The sequence below is a fragment of the Strongylocentrotus purpuratus genome, unplaced genomic scaffold (genome assembly GCF_000002235.5).
Source record: "Strongylocentrotus purpuratus isolate Spur 01 unplaced genomic scaffold, Spur_5.0 spur5_scaffold_9, whole genome shotgun sequence".
In the NCBI taxonomy this organism is placed as follows: Eukaryota; Metazoa; Echinodermata; class Echinoidea; order Camarodonta; family Strongylocentrotidae; genus Strongylocentrotus; species Strongylocentrotus purpuratus.
In genome coordinates, this window is record NW_022145615.1 from 19,962,642 (window position 1) to 19,978,992 (window position 16,351).

The 16,351-nt window shown below is 35.5% G+C and overlaps 1 protein-coding gene across 1 annotated transcript in view; it reads right to left on the bottom strand.

Moving 5' to 3' along the window:
- Nucleotides 1–1,425: 1,425 nt before the first annotated feature.
- Nucleotides 1,426–16,351, bottom strand: part of LOC763294 (dynein heavy chain 8, axonemal) — a 92,350-nt gene continuing 77,424 nt past the window's right edge. The window contains exons 72-87 of the mRNA XM_030976312.1: nt 15,959–16,073; nt 15,251–15,441; nt 14,420–14,541; nt 13,820–13,938; nt 12,836–13,038; nt 11,762–11,835; nt 10,965–11,117; nt 10,105–10,260; nt 7,947–8,063; nt 7,346–7,447; nt 6,425–6,585; nt 5,381–5,537; nt 4,750–4,902; nt 3,948–4,137; nt 2,980–3,101; nt 1,426–2,445 (exon numbers count right to left, since the gene is read on the bottom strand). Coding sequence (XP_030832172.1) covers nt 2,158–2,445; nt 2,980–3,101; nt 3,948–4,137; nt 4,750–4,902; nt 5,381–5,537; nt 6,425–6,585; nt 7,346–7,447; nt 7,947–8,063; nt 10,105–10,260; nt 10,965–11,117; nt 11,762–11,835; nt 12,836–13,038; nt 13,820–13,938; nt 14,420–14,541; nt 15,251–15,441; nt 15,959–16,073 — 2,423 coding nt within the window. The 3' untranslated portion in view covers nt 1,426–2,157. The remainder of the gene's footprint in view (nt 2,446–2,979; nt 3,102–3,947; nt 4,138–4,749; nt 4,903–5,380; nt 5,538–6,424; nt 6,586–7,345; nt 7,448–7,946; nt 8,064–10,104; nt 10,261–10,964; nt 11,118–11,761; nt 11,836–12,835; nt 13,039–13,819; nt 13,939–14,419; nt 14,542–15,250; nt 15,442–15,958; nt 16,074–16,351) is intronic.

The window sequence follows — 16,351 nt, forward strand, 5'->3', positions numbered from 1 at the left end:
TGAAAGAAGAAGAAAAGAAGAGGATGATGGGAGAAATAGGAAAAGAAAATGAAAAAGAAGAAAAAGGAGAAGAAAATTAAAATGAAGAAAAGGAAGGATGAAGAATAAAGTGAAAAAGAAGAAAAGTAGAGGATGTTGAAGTAACAGGAGAAGAAGAAAATGAAAAAAAAAGAAGAGGAAGAAGAAGAAAACGAAAATCAAGAAAAGAAGAGGATGGAGAACAAAAAGGATAAGAAAATGAAAAAAGAAGAGGAAGAAGTAACAGAAGAAGAAAATGAAAAAAAGAGGAAGAAGAAACAGGAAAAAAAAAATTAAAAACGAAGAAAAAGGAGAGGAAAATGAAAAATGAGAAAAGAAGAGGAAGAAGAAGAAACAGAATTTGTAATGAAGGGATGAATAAAATCAAATAGAGGAATATGGACCATTTCGGAAACAACGAGGAAGAGAGATGTGTAGGTAGTAAAGAGATGCAGCTTAAATTATAATGTGTTGTGATCTATGGATTCAACAGAATAAAGCAAAGAAATTCTTAATGGAGAAAGATTCAGTATCCCTACAATTAATGGTAAAATATAGATGGTCTATATAATATGCATTCAGGAAATTGTTAAGCCCCCCCCCTCCCCCTTATAAAAAAAGAGGAATACTTAGAATGAAAAATATATGTGTTATTTGCTGTATAGAAGGGGCAGGTTTCATGGAATTATATTCAGGCTTTCTCATGTAGATGTATTTTTATATTTTGTATAATGATGTTGAACTGTCTAGTCTGTCATCGAACTGAATTTTGATCATTCCAATGCAACAACCCACGTAGACACAGCACAAAGAGACTAAAAACTGAATTTGTATTTGTAACTTGCTTTATTTCAAATAGATATATCAATTTGAAGGGTTTAAAAGATTCATAAGAATCAAAATGCTGAAAAAGTTCATCATGTCAAAAGGCAAATATGTATGGAACATGCTGAAATTTATTCATAAAGACATTTTGGAAGTTCATCGGAAGTGGGCAAGAAAAGCATTTAAAATAACTAGCAAGTTGTACCTGAACCATGAAAACAAATAAATATGACATTTCATCACACTTATAATTCTGTTCAAAATAGATTGAAAATTAGAACTCTAAACAATAAAAGTAAAATTATGGTTGTATTTTACACAATATTAAAAAACAAAAAAATGTACATTTAGGCGACATTTCCAAGCTTGTTCTTTGTGTGACAAGTGTGACTTTAATTCAATTCTTATTAGAAAAGGATAACATTTTCATAGTCTTTGCAAATATGGCAAGATATGCAAACATTTAAAGGAAACACTCAATTTAAAGAGAGATTATATCATATAGTATTGCCTTTTTTCCCCCTCCATTGATTCATTTTCAGTCTGAAATCCGCAATCAAATGGCAATAGTTTATCTCCTGTTCTACAGGAAGATATGCATCTTGAAATAGTAAATCTAAAATAATGAAACTTGAGTTGGTGAACTTTGAATGAGTGAGATAAAAATTCTGATATTCATAAACATCCTTTTGATCAACAGAACACTGTGATTGTTGCTCATTTCGTTTATCTGAAATAAATTATTTACAGACAATCTGCACCATAGAATGATGAGTTAGAATGATGGCAAACCATAAATGCTGCACAATTTCATTACTATTTGTCAGCAGAGAAATACTAAATTTCTTCTGGTCCAAAATATTGATGCTATCATTGACTTCTCATGGAGCAAAACTCAACACAAACACGATACAAATCTATTCAGTTAATTTATGAATATATATTTGTTCATATTTTAGAGAGCTCTCTAACTGAGCGACAATTTAGAATGATGGCACACCATAAATGTTGCAGTTTCATTACTTTTTGTCAGCAGAGAATACTACATTTCTTCTGGAACAAATTAATGATGCTATCGTCGACTTCTCATGGAGCAAAACTCAACACAAACACGATAAAAACCTATATAATTCATTTCATTTATACATATATATTTTTTCATGTTTCAAAAGGCTCTCTAACTGATTCAGAGCAAAATCAAATGAATCGATTTGGAACTTTCTAAAAACTAACAAGCTAATGTCGCAGAATAGCTCCAGCAAACATTTCCTAAGCCACCACAGCCACTTATCTTGTGACTTTAATAGAGAAGATCTACTTGGTATCACAGAGCAGAGCCACGCCCCTCAGAGTCCAGTGGTCCGGTGAAGGAGTGGTCCTCAGTATAACGAAGGTGATGAAAGTGAGATCTGTACGACAGGGTTTCTTGTAGACGGGACACTGGTAGAGACGAGGATCTTTAGGGGCGGTGGAGTTGATGGCAAACATGTGGATCACTGGAAGGAGGGTGAAGAGGACCTTTGGAGTGGGTTCCGTCAACTTGGCACCACGTCGGTCCCAGCCGGCTCCGTCGAGGTACAGACCATGGACGTATACTCCTTCCTGCATTCGGACAATGAAAAGTCAAGTAGAGGAATTAAAGCTTTTGATATTAAATATTTAAAATATTAAAATAAACAATCACTAGACTGGTACGTAGTTCAAGGCCATTCAACCTTAGTAGTTATTTTTTTTCAGGATCCATGCAAAGGATGTTCTATTTTGAAGTCTATACATTTTTAATTGTTCTTGAAAACATTACATTCAAAAGTAAGTAGCATGGTGAAATACGACAAAATATAAATACAAAGATATAAATTATAGTCCAATTTTTATTTATCTACATCTTGAACATGCCTGGTGATACTCTGACCTTGCTCATGCCTTGCGACCCTAGAATAGCAGGTGTTTTTGTTATCAAGCTAATCATACAGTCTTCTAATGTCAAAGTATTACAGAACTACCAAATCAGTAACTATTGCAATATTCTTTCATACTTTCATTCATTTCTTTCATCCTTTCATCACCAGTTATATTGAGGGTCATTAAAACAGCAGACATTGTGTACTTAATCATGATATCCACAATGGCACTTACATTAGGGGGTGCACAAATTTCTTCTTTGAATGACTTTGTGACATCATTGTGCAAGGTGACAGAATCCAAGGCCCAACCCTTGTGAGCCCTTGTCACTTCCTGCCGCATGGCTGTCAGGAATCCTGTGCAATAAAGGACAAGTACAAGCAGAACAGAATTATATTATGGGTGCATTGATCTTGGTGCAAGTTTATAGGAATTGATTTGTATTCCTACCTGACTGCCACACTAATCTTGATTAAACTGTGGCCATTAAGTTTGAACTTTTCCAAAAATGTATATACAGTCAAACCTGTCTATTGCGAGCGCCCAAGGGAAACACAAAAAGTGGTCTTTGCAGACAGGTTCCTTTAATACATGTTTCAATGAGAAACCATTTTCAAGGGAAACTAAAAATGTGGTCCTTGTAGACAGGTGGTCTTTGTAGACAGGTGGTCAATTAAGCAGGTTTGACTGCATATATGCACACAGCTGATGATAAAATAAAATCATGTACATCTATACAAAAGTTGAATATACATGGACACTAGCAAAATACAAAATAATGTTTCATTACGATATTAAATTTACGAAAATAAAAGCATAAGGGTCCAGAGGAGAGGAGAGTGTGGAGAGGCCAGAATCAATCTCCCTATGTGCTAATTACAGTATGTTCAAGAATATTTTGTGTGTGCCATGAAGTCTTTCATCTTATGCATCTTTTGATACAAACACTTAATTCCAACCATCAAGTACCTCTAACAGTGTTCAAATCCTGCTTAAAAGATTAAATACTACATATATAACTTGTGGGTTGAAGAATCCAGTCATCCAGAAGACACAAGGTCTACCTTCAAAGCACCATGAAAAGCACTGACCGCTTTATCGAGCTCCGTAAACCAGAGTACAGGATTTCCTGTAACACCTACCTTAACAGTGTCAAGTACTACTTATAAGATGAAATACATATGAACTTATTTGCTATCTACCTTGCGGATTGAAGAATCCAGTCATCCAGAAGACGCAAGGTCTACCTTCAAAGCACCATGAAAAGAACTGACCATTCCTTTCAATGAGCTCTGTAAACCAGAATCCCAGAGTAGACGACTCCCAAGATACTTTCTTCCACAGGGCCGGAACACGGGCATCGTACATATTGTCAAGAGCATCTCGTAAGTTCTGAATAGTGATGAAAACATGTAAGAATAATGGAGGATATCTTTGAAATTTTCTAAAAGAATACAAAAGAAAACATTTTTTTTTGCAAGGAGTACATGCTGTAACTGACTTTAACGTGGAAATAATGGCATTTATGATTTAAAACATCTACAGGAAATAACAAAGTTTTGACATGTTACAAAAAGTTTGTATCAATTTCTCAAAATCTATTTACTGTGATGATCTCAAAAGCAGTTGTTTTAATCATATATAATTCATTTCAATACCAAACATGTGAAATATCTATATACGGTATGCAATAAAATACAGATAAAATTGACAGGTGGTTTAGTTAAATCATATTTCATCAAATAGATTACAAAGAGAATAGTGGCTGCCCATACAAAATATATTTAATATAACTGTGAATTTGTGTATGGATAGATTTATTCATTCTATTTTATGAGAAGATACCTAATGACAAGGAAAAACAATGTCTTATTAGCTTAACATATGTATCTGCATCAAAATCATTAAAAAACCTAATACATGTTTTTTTTTAATATTTACAATTGTATAACGAGCAAGTTATTCTTTCTGCAATGCATACAAACTCAATATATATATGCCCACCTCACTCATGATGATGGTGCCCTCTATAGCCAGTCTGAGATCAGTGAGTGTGGTACGTACAAGACTGATAACACGCTGCATGCGATCTAACTCCTGACGAAGGAAGATGTTCATTGAAGTCAGGGCTCCCATCTTCACTAGGCGAGCTTTGACCTGTCAATTTGAATAGTGTGAACAAAAATTAGGGTCAATGTTTAATAGTTCCCAACAACCTTGCGTTATGCATACCGGTACTCTGCTAAACATCAATTTATCTTGTGAAGTCAAAGTTAAAGCTGTTTTTTAACATTTAAACTGTATGTAAAAAGTTTCGCTGTGCAAAATCAGCCCAAAATGGTATAGGAAGAAAGATTACGATTGGCTTGTTCGGTAATTTTTTACCACGAAATGAATAAGATTCTTCTTGTTTTCATTGAAATAAATAAACATACTGTATACATTATCCCTTTGTAAATATTCATTAGGTTTCTTGAAACTAACAGGGTTGCTAGATTTCTTATATTCTTAGCCAAATTACTGAATGATTCAATGACTTTCACGACCGTGTGAAAATGGCGAGTGGCTCGAAACTACACCAGTGTACACTTTTCTATCCTTTCAAGACATAGTTCATCAAATATGTTTGAGATACCTCATGGGGTATGTATCCAGGGGGTAGTTTCTCCAGCATGTCCTGAGCTAGCTTGTAGACGATGCTCTCCCTCGTCTCTCCACTTCCTCCACCGGTATCCTTGGGCTGGATGTTGAGGATGGTATCCAGTACTTCTTTAGCCGTGTTACTCTGATAGCTGCATGACAATTGATAATACATCTTCAATTCAATTCAATTCACATTTTATTAAAAACATGTGTTGCAGCCAATGGCTAAATTGGTCATATGTACAATTAAAAGACTCAATATATATTTCAAACATAAAATACAGTTACAATTGATTTGTCAGGTTATACAAAAGTTCAAGGTTCAAATGTTCTAGCTTTCAATGGAGATTTGGTGTCATTCACTACTAATTCACATACTTTATCGCAATTTCTTAATGGGGAGCGCACAACCATTATGCCTTGCTCCAATATGACATGGTCAACAGAAAAAGAGAGAGAGAGAGAGAAAAAAAAACAGCCTACAAACAAACCAAAGAAACAACACCAGAGGGAAATAACATGACTTGAGTGAGACACATATCTGTATCTTATTACAGAGATATGGATACCTAATATGGCCTTTGTTGCTCAGGCTACTTTTTATTCAACCCCACTTGCTATTTATGTGCAAATATATTGAAAAAAAATGTTTATATTTAACAGGTGGTTTACCATGTCAAGTGTGAATGATGCTTTAGATGTAATTGTCATGTTGGTGAGTCTACAGTGAAATGACTTAATAATTCAACATGATTGTCTTTACCACGATGAGCGTTTAAAGGAAATCTCATTGGTTAATTTTGAGCAACCTGCATGTGATTATGATCTCAAAGCCCCACTATACTACGTTTAGCTACTTGCTCCCTCTATATAGAAAACAATGCTTAAGCGGTGACAGTTGGTCCCCTATGATCCTCTTTTTCTTACGTTAATTAAGAGCTGAGTTGATGAGACAACCACCTGTCAGTGACCACGCTGGATGGTCTAATCCCTCCCAGCCAAACTAGTACAGACAGGCTTTAAATGACATACTTACGTGATGTCGGCATTGGGATGAAGCCCAAACACTTCTGGGGAGTCAGTGAGTGGGAGGGTCTCAATAACTTCCAGGAAATCATGTACCGTCTTGCACTTGGGAATGATGTAACCGGTATAGAACTTGAAGGATTCCTGGAACATATGATCTCCAAACCACACCTAGGGGTCATTGACAAAGTGTGAATAATACAAAGAGTATGAAGAAAAAAAAAGGATGAAGACAAAAAATGAGCACGGAGGAATAAATTACAAAAAGAAAACGGGATAAGGAAAGTAAAGAACAGAAGAGAAGAAACAATATATTGAGAGAAAAAAATAGATAAATAGATCTGGAAAGACAGTTCAGACAGAAATATAGTCAAAGGGTATGAAGAGATAAAGTGACAGACATATAGAACGTCATTAGGCAACAAAGTACTAAGCTCACATCTTCAGTAGATAACACATTTTGTATGTTCACAGCCAGAAGGGTGTTAACTCATAAACACCAAAAGAAAATTACATATATATATATATATATATATATATATATAAATGTATACTCTACAATAAAAGATAATGCCTTTCTGTTTCTCAACAGACATTTCATAATAAACTTAAAAATCACATAATTCATGTAGCTGTATATGTTATGTACAGCTAACTCAAGAAAGATCATTATTTTATTAAAAACTTGTATCTCAAATATGCTGTCTTTTCTATTACAAGAGATTTGAATTCAAAATGTGAAGTTGATACCTACATCATTGAGTTTATCACATAAATTGAATAATCTAAACGCAAAAGGTGAAGGTAATAGGGAAAGACACCACTATCACCAATTTCATTGGCTATTTCAATAATGTATCTTGATAAATAGGACATGTTACTCAATAACTCTGACTTTACTATTGAACATCATATCAGGATACTTGCTTACCTTTGCAAATGTGTTGAGAAGCCTCTTGTCATAGTCATCGGTTACCCTTCCACCATACTGCACTTCACCAAGCATGTACCTCACAGTGTTCCAAGATACACCCTATATCAATACACAAGGTCAATCATTTTATCAGATTTTATGTATTATCAAAGTTACAGCAAAGCTTGTAATTTCTGAAGGGCGAAACAGTAGCATGGTTTTGCTAAAATATGGATTACATATCAAATAAGTTACTCCTTTTCAATAATGACATTTGGTTATAAAAGAAAACTAGTCTTCCATATAAGTCTATATCAACATCATTTAAACAGTGCTTTCTATTCCATTGAGCCTACGTTGAACTAAATTGAACAGATCTCTTTACATCTTTTTTTCTCGAAAAATTATGAAATGAAATTAATTGGGATGACTGCAACCATGAAAATCTCTATTAATTAAAGCAAAAATACTTGTTTTACTTCAATTGAATCTTCTTAAATCATTCAAAAATTATATAAATCATTTTATTGTCTCTTTTTTTGATGGGAAAGGGAATGGGTAATGATATAGCTGTGTTTGGCAACACATGGAAGGACAGACTATTACAGAAAAGTTGTACCTTCTTGGGATCGATGTCATCAAGATGGTTCTGTACAAACTGTACACTAGCTGCTTGATCCGCCGAGTTGAATTCATATGGGATGTTCCAACCAAGAGGGCCGAACTTACGACGTTCCTGGAAGGGATTTCAAGAAGAAAAAAAGATGAAGAAATTATTAGGGAACATTTGTAGATAATCAGAAAAGAAGAGGGATATATCATTCCTTTATCAGAAAAATATAAGAAGTCTTACAAATGTTATGATATATCTAAATACTTGATGAACTTGTATGTTTTCTGACCATAAGAAATTTTAAAGAGTTACAAACTCTCTCAAAAAATATTTATTCACGGCTGGTAAGCCACTCGCTCTTTGTTTTGGTTTTGCTGGCCATGGTGATGCAAAATTAAGCTTTTTTACAATTTTGTCAAGAATTTGGCGCCTTCTAGAAAAGGCGCGCTTCTGTGGCGCGTTTCCAAATGCGCTAGTGCGGGAGCGTATGCACATGCAAATTTTGTCATTCTCTTGTGGCTTTTGGTAGAGGCAAGATTTGTTTTGGACAATAAAAAATCTATATTCGCTATCGTCAAATTTATTATTAACTTCTCTCAAACTCCTTGCAACTTCGTTTGTACGGAGGAGCTAGTCTAGTTCAGCGCCGTAATTTGGAGAGAGACCAGCATGCCAAAAGCTAAGGCTAAGACCAGTAAGAGGAAGACGAGTTTAAAGGCAAAGGAGTCGGAGCAACATGAGCAACCCCGTGGACAAGGTAGGCCTACTAGTGCTATACCACCAGCTACTACTAGCTCCGTAGGCCGAGCGGACCAACATGACTAAGGCCAAGTCCAAACCCAAGGACTGGTACCTCAACAAGTCTCCGTAAGTCGGGAAACAGAAATGATACTGATAGAGATAGATCTAACGTCGCATCTAGTAGTACTACTAGTCAGGGGGATTTTAGGCCTGGGGCTCCATGGCCTAGGGTGGTGCAAGGCTTGGGGGGGGGGGATTGTCGACTGAGGTCGGATCCTGCAACATTGCTGGCCTCAACAAAACTAGATCTATAGAGAATTGTGACTATGATCTCAATTTAGAGCCTCTATTATCTAGCACCGGATACATGGGAGGTGAAAGTAGTTCTTGTTCTGGTTCTGGATCTAGATCTAACGAGATCTCCCTCAGCCTGTGGTAAGCGTCTGTGACCCTCTCGGGGCGGATATTGGTTTGTAGTTGAAGGAAAAGGTATGGCAGGGTGATTATATCGACCTTGTTTTGTTGCTGAAGCAAAACAGGGACAGCTTCCTTTCCAGTAGGCCTAACGATTATACTAATGGAACCATGTTCCAGTTGTTGCCCGGTTTTCGATCAAATACTTGATCCAGTTCCATTCAATCCACAAGGGCAGCCCACCACAACAGTCACTACTGGGAGCACTAGTACCAGAGCATCCTACACGATCAACGTCATTAAGAATCGACAGCCAGATTATCCCTTTCATGGCTGTATGATCAATAATTTCAACAAATAAAACAAAGAAAAGCCATACATGTATACGTTCATGTTTTTGCTTTGACTTTGAGATTTTATATTGAATTGTTTGACGGTGTTACTTGGAAGTTCTGACATTTAAAAACATGTTTTTGTGAAATTCACTTGACTTGGATGAATTTAGATTTTCCTGGAAACTAAGGAGAAGGAATTTTAATCTGTTAAATCATTCACCTTTTCTTTCCTTTTTATTTAAAGGGATAGTTGAGTTCTTGTTTCAGACTGCAAATGCCTTCAAAGTGCATGGTTATTGCTCTTATTCTTATATATGACATTTCTGGTGCTCTTTTAGGGCCTGAAATTGCTATAAAGATAATTTTAGACCCCAAAATGTGTGAAATTTAGCCAATACGATCATACCAATTCAATTAAAAAAAATATGATGACCGTTAAATTGATTAATTTATATCAACAATACACAGGCCAGCTAGTTGTGCGTATTACAGCCAACACGAAAAAGCCAACATCGGCATTGGCTGGAATAGAACGTATAAGGCGCTTTTTCGTTTTTTCAACAGCTGGTTCAAATTTTGGAATATTAGAAATGGTCATATGTATGGATATTTATTGATATTATTATATTTGCTAGACCCACTTGAAAGGTATTGTATATTTGTATACTACGTACCTGAACACAGGTATGCAGGAAGGCCACACCATAGAGCATAGGTTTCCAATGAGGTAGGCTGATGACATCAAGCTGATCCTGCGTGATAGATGCAAAGGTTCTCTTCAGACCTGCTTTCATTCCTTGAGGTGGCTCATTGGTGAACTTGATGGAAGCCTGCGTGAGTGAATAAAAAGAGATTTCATTCAACTCAAAGTTATTAATTATTAATCACAAGTAAGAACAAATAAACAAACCAGGGCCTAGTTGCACAAAACTTACCATTGATGGTTACTTTGCCATCCAATGGTAACTACCATGGAAACCTTGATTTTGATTGGCTGTTGAGCCCTGTTATCATGGTAGTTGCCATTGATGGCAAAGTTATCATCAATGGTAAGTTGTATGCAACGGGCCCTGATATTGCAGTATTTTGATGTTCAGTATAATTTTTTAATCATTCTAATTCATGTAGAAAGAAAACAGAACATATTAAATATTTGTTTTTGATATTGGAACTCATTCACAGGATAAGGACAAAAAAAGCCCATTTTTTAAAAGATAAGATGTTTAAAAAAGATCTTTAATAAGCATTTGGTTTCCAAGATGCATACTAAAATTTTCAGGACCTTAAACCAGAGGATAATAATGTCTTTTGAAAGGCAAAAATTACTTTTCAATTCAATTCAATTCAATTCAATTTATTTATATTTCCAACAAAACATTACAAATCAATTATAAACATTTACAACAAATGTGAAAATACATATTGGAAACAGAGGGGTCTACTAAAGAGCTATGCTTCTACAAGTGTAATCACATTCTTTAACCCAACATTAATGCCCTTTGGCTTTTAATAGAAAATATTGTTTGGAACGCACCTGGAGTAAGCTGATAGGAAACTGAGGATGAACCTCTGTAGTGATCCACACTCTGAAGCTTGCATGGGGGTTCTCATAGCCAGTCACAGTGTCCAGCAGCTCGTCCATAAACTCAAGACCAAGATGACAGTTCTGAAGCATCACCCAACCACCCTGCATGCAATGATTACATAAAGGTATGAAACGAACACTGTAAGTACAGACCATGATTAGATGAAAGTTGAATAAGGATTACAAAAACAACTAGATGAATCTTTGACTTGTGCGCTGTTGAAAATGATGCCTCTGCCATAGAGCGATTTTACAAACCTACACAGAAGCAAGTTTTATAATTCAAGTTTGGTTGTAATCCATTAAAAGGTTCTCAGAATATTGTAATTACAAGCTATCTTTGCATACATAATATCCCTGTGACATTTGACCTCGTAAACTAAAAATCAGTTCATTGGCTCTGCAAGATACATACATACATGACCCAAGTTTAGCAGGAATCTATCAATCGTTTCTTGAGAAAACGCGATCACAAGAACAAGCCGTACGGACGGATGGACAACCCGAAAACATGATGCCTTCGGCTACTTTGTAGAGGAGGCATAAAAATGAGTATGGTAAAACCAGTCACTCAAGGATTTTTACTTTTTTTAGGCACTTCATGATCATTTTGAAGCACAATTTTTTTTAGGGCTGCAATATTACATCATATCACAGACACTGATAATACATAGGACCATACATGCATCTAAGATTTAACATTGTTAAACGATGCCTTAATGATGTTTTCTGTTGAGTAAACTTACCCCCACTTGGGACTGGTGTATGAGTCTCCTTGCATGCACTTCTTGACCTTGTCCCATGGAAATAGATCTGCAGGCTAAAGAGGGAGAAAATGGACTACAACATATGCATGTATGTATTTTTTTTTATTGATGTGCACGATTTACTTGCGCCAACATACTACATGCATGCAATTCAGCCATGTGGTTGCAATATGTTGATAATAATAATGATAATAATAATGGTGGCTTCTTATATAGCGAACATGTCCGTCACGTTGTGACGCTCGTGGCACTGATGAATAAATACCTTATCTTACCTTAACATAGGTGTATCGGACAATTAGACTCATGACATAAACATACAACCTTAGTCATATTTTCATAGTCCCAGATATATCAATAATGACTGAAAACATCATGTTGCTGCCTTGAATTGTGGGGGAAACCCTCCTTTGTTTGTGTGTGAGAGAAAAGTATGAATCATGTACTTTGAAATCATTATATATCAGTCATGAGAGCATGTGTGTTTGTGTAAGACACTTTGATTATCCAAGAAAACCTCCTGGATTCTTACCGAAAGAATGCACCTCCCAATTTCCTTTTTGTATCTCATTATAATGGGACACTTTGTAAAATTCTGTTTTTTTGTCAAATCGTCATTACAATTACAGGACTCTAAAGGAGGCTTAAAACATTTGTATAAAGTGACATGGGCATGCATCTGTTAAATTGTATTGTACATGTACATGTATAAATACATGTTTAAATTCTTTTAAATATGTGGTTATCATCTATTTTTTACTTTTATTTTTATTTCTTAAATGTATTTTCTATTCAAATTGAAAATTCCATTCACATATTTCTTGTAAATGTTCAAGGATAACCCTTGAATGATCAGTTATTTCATGAGGATACCAATTGATTTGTATTTTACCTGTTTATATGCTTTTTTTTTTTATTTATTTTGATTTTGCTGCTGTTATTTGTTTTATTCTTACCAAACAGGGACTCATGGAAGACCACCAAATTAGTGATATGTGCCACCCCGTATAAATATCAGAAATAAATAAATAAATGTATATCCAGGGCACTTACCAACTTTCAGCTTCTTGCCTAGTCCTTCAATCTGACTGGTAGGATCTGATCCCATGGATAGGAAGCAGATGAGAGGGGTATGGACATCGCTCTCTTCCCATGTCTTCTCAAGGTCAAGGATGACCGGGTCAGCATACCTGCTTCCCATGGAGTCGGCGATGTACTTCCTTGCCTGTGGGATGGTACGATCCGTACACCAAGATCTGAGATGGTGGTGAAATGCATGGTGGGAGATGCATGAATCATGTTTACACAAATAAACAATATACATGTGCTAATATATACTGTACATTTCCAATTGTTGAAGAATATTTTCTTTCTAATTCATCATTCTGTTTTATTTTGTTTATAAATTTAAGTATGTATGCACACGTACAAAGAAATTAACCTTGCTAATTGTAAGACAATAGGTGTGGTTTGCCAGATGCAGAACCAACATCATTAATATTCCTGCAGTAATAAGTCTGTGTATGATTAGAACATAACCAGCTTTTAAAAATCTACTTTGATACCAGTTATGTATCACTTTAAGACCTCTCAATGTCCACACCACTGAACCTTCTCATGTATTACGAACCCATTGATAACCAACAAAATCAAGGCCATTCACAGTAATGAAATTGATTGGTCTATTGCCAGTCTGGTGTCGTCACTTTATAGAGTGAAATGATTAAATAATTCTCTGCGCTTTACATAATTAGCTACGTAGAGGTGTCCTGGTTGAGTGGATACGTCACTAGACTGTTGATCACAAGGTCTGTGGTTTGAGTCCCGCAGCGGCACCAATGTTCTTTGGCAAGACATTGATCTACATTTGCCACACTCAACCCACGTGATTTAAATGGGTGCCTGGCAGGAATTTATTCCTTGAAATGCTAAAGCCAGGGTAATAATCGGGGCAGCACCAGAAGCATCACGATGTGATGGACAGGTGCGCTATGATAAGAAGCCACCATTATTATTATTATTACAAGAAGACCTTACCTGATGAGAAGAAGTTTCCTGAATGTGTCCAATGAACTGTTGTATCCATCAGGGATAATCTCCTCTTCTGGGGCGTCTTTGTCAAACCATACCTTCCAGGTTCTCTCATTGCGCTGGATCTATAGCAAAGAATGAATATGGAGATAGGGTAGACTTGCTATCATAGATTTGTTCTTGCTTGTCAGTTATACTATAATATTGTTTACAAGTTTTAAATGATATCAAACTGGAAAAAAAAGGAAGAAAAAGGGTGCATAGCTTGTTCAGAAGTTGATGAATTATTACATTTAAAGATGCTGGTTAAGTCACATAATGATAAATGTGGACTGCTCAGCAAAAACTGCCCAAACAATGACAAAACGATTGGCATCTAGAATGTACTAGTAATTCAAGTTTAAGTGACTTGAAACATTGAGAACTCAACAAGGTATAAAAAATATTATATAAAGTTCTTACTATGCTTATATCCATACAAGTATATAGCCTCCAATATTGCATTTGAATGCTTTCTGTATTAAGCGTTGACAAAGGAGAAAATTCAGCAGTTATCAGGTTAATAGGCAAATGATATTTCAACTAGGTAGAAGGAATTACATGTACCTGTGTAAGTATTTCTGAGTACTGAGGTAGCTTGCTCAGTTCTACCAGGTTAAGCCAGGTGACATCTGTGATCCACTTTGATGGCTTGGGTGGACAGGCTTTCAAGTCCAGAGCAGCACCACCTAAAAGTAATACATTCCATGGTGTAAATTTAGTACTGAACCAATTTTTCAAACCTTTTTCAAGGCAAACGATAAATGTGGTCTTTGTAGACAGATGGTCACTGACATAGGTTTGACTGTATCAGCTGCAAGATGTCTGATACATGTATGTCAATTAATGGATAAATCAGTACACTGACACATTCCACAAGGTTTATTGCATAAATGATCCTAGTTTGGTGTTAGGTTTTTCCAATTGATTTTCCAATAAGATCCTCTGAATATCTACTGAAATCAGTTCTCCTTATATACCAAGTTTGAAGATCATCCATGACTTCAAAACTTGAAGCAAGTCAAACATTACAAACTTCTCTGTTCAAATTTAAACTGATCACCACCAATCATCTGAAGCTCTTTATCTTTCAAGAAGTTAAATGTTTTAGTACAAGTGGAAATCTTTGGATATACAGTGAAATCTGTCTATAAAGAACACCCAAGGGAGACAAGAAAAGTGGACTCTATAGGCAGGTGGTCTTTATGTTCACGTGCCTATAGTACATGTTTAAAAGAGAAACCATTTTCAAGGGAAACAAAACATGTGGCCTTTGTAGATAGGTGGTATTTAATTCAGGTACGACTGCATACTCGTATTCTTCAAGCAGAAAACACCATCCTATATGTACAAGGTGTGAATGATGTAAACAGAATCAACTAGATTATATATGCCTACCTTTGATCAGAGTTTGAAATTCTTTGATTCTGACATTGCCCAGTTGCTGATCAATCTTGAGGGCAATGAGGAGAGTAAAGAGGAACTTGTGGTTCTCATAGAGCCCCCTGCAGGAGTACCTGAACACTTCATACGTTAGCTGGCTGATGATGTTTGCAATGCGCTTGGCTGGTATGGGCGATTTCTCAGATCTACGGAGAGAAGAAAAGATAAAATTAAATGAAACATACATGTACATTGAAAGTGACATAGTTCACTTGCTTGTGTAATGTATTGCAGTTGTGGCATGCAGCATGGTTAACAAAAGTAAAAACACAAAAAAATTATAATCAGAAGAATGGAATGACTTGTGTAGCTTTTGAAAGTAAAAAGAAATCTTTTTGTTTCACACAGCAAAAAACTCTAAGATCCAAATTTGTTTCCTTCTCAGTAAGATCAAATAAATTACAATGTCAGTTTTATTTCTAACAGCAACACAAAAAAAAAAAACAGGAGACAAAACAAAATTGTTTCTTTCTCAACAGAATTTATTAAAAATTGATTCCTATGTCCAAAGAGGAGACAACACAATGACATTCATTTTGATCAATTATATTTCCTAATTACTACATTTATTTTAGTAGAACATCAAGGGAACCAGGTGGAGGGAACGAGGGAAGTGAGTAGCTAATTGGGTTAATAATAAGAAACAGATAATGATTTAATTACCTTGCCATGGAGAGATCAAAGATACCGAGGAACTGCTTTAGGGACGTCTGGTACATGACATTAACCATGCTCATCTCAGTGATCAAGAAGTACAGGATGCTACCTCGATTAGCCACTAAATGAATGAAGCAATCAAGTGAAACAACCATTAATCATATTTTAGACATTAATCATTAAAAATGACATTACACATTACATTATAATTACACACATTGTAGCACACATATCACAAAGTACTTGTAGGTACCACTGGTTGGTGTGTGCTTTTTGTTTAAGTCTCCTGTATTCACAATTTATTTACATGCTTATGGTTAAATTTCTTTTGCTGCATCTTTTAAAAAAAAAATTAAAGGTGATGTACCATGTTATGTTTGATTGGAATTTAATGACATG